This window comes from Eimeria mitis, genomic scaffold, assembly GCF_000499745.2.
Source record: "Eimeria mitis Houghton genomic scaffold, Emh_scaff4889, whole genome shotgun sequence".
Classification (NCBI taxonomy): domain Eukaryota; phylum Apicomplexa; class Conoidasida; order Eucoccidiorida; family Eimeriidae; genus Eimeria; species Eimeria mitis.
The window spans coordinates 1,394-4,171 of record NW_013573188.1 but is presented as its reverse complement, the minus strand read 5'-3'; the positions used below and the strand labels follow the sequence as shown (position 1 = coordinate 4,171).

Below are 2,778 nucleotides of genomic sequence, written 5' to 3'. Positions count from 1 at the left end.
TGCTGCTGCTGCTGCTGCTGTCTGCGTCGCTCTAGAGACGAATAGGGAGACAGACGGACGATAAAGATGTACAAAAGAGAAAATAAATAAAATAAATTATTTTTTTTTTATTCTTTCTTCTTCTGCGGCTTATTGAGATGTATGTACACCCCAGCACAGCCTGTGCAGCAACCACATACCTGCCTATACACCCCATCATTTTTCTTCGTTTTTTCTTTATTTTATTTATTTTTTCGTTTTCTTTTCTCTTTATAACATATTTTTCTTCTATTTAATTAATATTTACCTGAAACTCATCTAATTTACTTTCTATATACTACACATACACCAGCCCTCCGTCTCTATATAAACCCTAACCCCCCCCTCCCGCCTCCCCCCAGCAGCTATTCTTCTTTGTCTCTCTTTCTTTTTCATTCTCTCTCTCTAATATTTTATTTCTTTTTTCTATTTAAATACACCCCAGGGGCCCCTAAGTGTTGAGGGGCCCCCATGCCTCACCATCTGCGTCGGGGGGCCCCTGCGGCTGCTGCTACTGCTGCTGCTGCAGTTTCTGCTGCTGCTGCAGCAGCAGATGAGTTATATCCCCATCCATATGAAAAGGAGAAGAAGGGGGGGGGGGCCCCCCCTCCCTCTTCTCCTCTCTGTACCCTTTTATACACCTCTTGGGGGGGGGCCCCCCCCTTTGGTTTGGCTGATATGTTACTATATGAGCGGTGGCGCCTGCGTACTATTTTGTATAGAACGTTGGGGTGTATATACAGCTGCGGTGAGGATAGAGAAGAAGAAGAAGAAGAGAGAAGAGAGAGATATAAAGATATTGATTATAAAGCTATAGAGAGAGAAGAAGAAGAAAGAAGAATACACTCGTTTCTGCTGCTGCAGCAGCAGCTGCCTGCTGGGATACCAATGGACCTTGTTGAAGGCCTTGCCTGGGGGGAGTGCCTTTCATACTTTTGTAAGCGCGAAGCAGCAGCAGCAGCAGCAGCAGCAGCAGCAGCAGCAGCAGCAGGAAACAGCAGCAGCAGCAGCAGCAGCAGTTGCTGTTTTCTTCATCCTATTTCTATGCCTTCTTTAATCGCCAGACTAGCTAGACGTTTGTGGTTTATATCTCCTTCTTCTTTTTCTTCTTTTTCTTCTTTTTCTTCTTCTTTATCCTCATCAGCAGCAACAGCAACAGCAGCAACAGCAGCAACAGCAGCAGCAGCAGCAGCAGCAGCAGCAGGTGGCGGTTCAGTGGATATATTAGATTATATACCTTCCTGGTTTTCTTTTTTATGTGAGGAGATATGTTGTTTTTTTATTTTTGTTTTATTGCATATGAAAGTTATTATAAATAAACATAACGGGGTGTATGTACACCTCACCAATACAGAATGGAATAACAGGTTTAAGCAACTCACCTGGATGCTTTCTTCTCTTTCTTCTGTCTCTTCTTCTTCTTCTCTCTCTTCTTCTCTTTCTTCTTCTGTCTCTTCTTCTTCTGTCTCTTCTTCTTCTTCTTCTTCTTCTGTCTCTTCTTCTTTATCTTCTTCTTCTTTATCTGTCTCTTCTTCTCTCCCTTTATCTTCTTCTTCTTTATCTTCTTCTTCTTCTTCTTCTTGTTTGCCTTACTCTATAGAAGACAGCAACAGAAACAGCAACAGCAGCAACAGCAACAGCAACAGCAACAGCAACAGCAGCAGCAGCAGCAACAACAGCAGCAGCAGCAGCAACAGCAGCAGCAGCAGCAGCAGCAGCAGCAGCAGCAGCAGGAGGAGCAAGTATTGGTACCGGGGTGTATGTGTGCCTGCATTGGGGTGTATAGACAGCTCCTTAACGAAATATTATAAAATAAATAGATTTACATTTCCGCATTCTTTTTGGCTTTTCTTTGATTTATATAAACTTCAGTGGATCGTCACCACAGAAACAAATACACTAAAAACTTTTAGTGTTTTATATACACCAGCAGCAGTAGCAGCAGCAGCAGCAGCAGCAGCAGCAGCAACAGCAGCAGCAGGAGGAGGAGGAGGAGGAGGAGGAGATCCTGCTGCTGATGGTGCTGGTGGTGGTGGTGCAACAGCAGGAGCAATATTAGATGCACAGCAACAGCAGCAGCAGCAACAGCAGCAGCAGCAGCAGCACCCCGCAACAGCAGCAGCAGCAGCAGCAGCAGGAGCAGCAGCAGCAGCAAATAAGAAGTTGCTGCTTCCTTCTTTGATTGATGCAGCAAGAGAAGAAGCAGAAGAGTTTCTCTGTCTCCTTGGGGCTGTCTCTCCTTCTTCTCTCCCCTACCGTATCGACTACTTGCATGCGTTGTACACTGACACGCAGCAGCAGCAGCAGCAGCAGCAGCAGCAGCAGGAGCAGCAGGAGGAGGAGGAGGAGGAGGGGGGGCAGGAGAAGCAGCAGCAGGAGAGACGAGAACAGCAGCAGCAGCAGCAGCAGCAGCAAGAGGAAGAGAAAATACAGCAGCAGAAAACGCAGAGAAAACAGCAACTGCAGCAGCAGCAGCAGCAACAGCAGCAGCAACAGCAGCAGCAGGATCTGGGGTGTGCTTCAAGCTATTGTCATTCGCTGAATCAAATAGAGGGAGGTGTACAGACACCAGAAAATATAAATTCTGCTGCTGCACCTGCTGCTGCTGCTGCACCTGCTGCTGCAACATCTGCTGCAGCAGCAACAGCAGCAGCAGCAGCAGCAGCAGCAGCAGCAGCAGGGTTAGGGGAGAGAGAAGCAGCAAAAAGAACGGAGGAAGAAAATGACGATTATGGTAGTCAACGCAGTGGCTGGAGACAC

The 2,778-nt window shown here is 46.7% G+C and overlaps 1 protein-coding gene across 1 annotated transcript in view; it reads left to right on the top strand.

The window, feature by feature from the left end:
- Window positions 1-489: 489 nt before the first annotated feature.
- The window catches only part of EMH_0078300 (uncharacterized protein), a gene marked incomplete at both ends in the record, with an annotated part of 3,273 nt that continues 984 nt past the window's right edge, over window positions 490-2,778 (top strand). Inside the window, 3 exons of the mRNA XM_013499974.1 lie at window positions 490-698; window positions 1,619-1,766; window positions 1,891-2,778. Coding sequence (XP_013355428.1) covers window positions 490-698; window positions 1,619-1,766; window positions 1,891-2,778 — 1,245 coding nt within the window. The remainder of the gene's footprint in view (window positions 699-1,618; window positions 1,767-1,890) is intronic.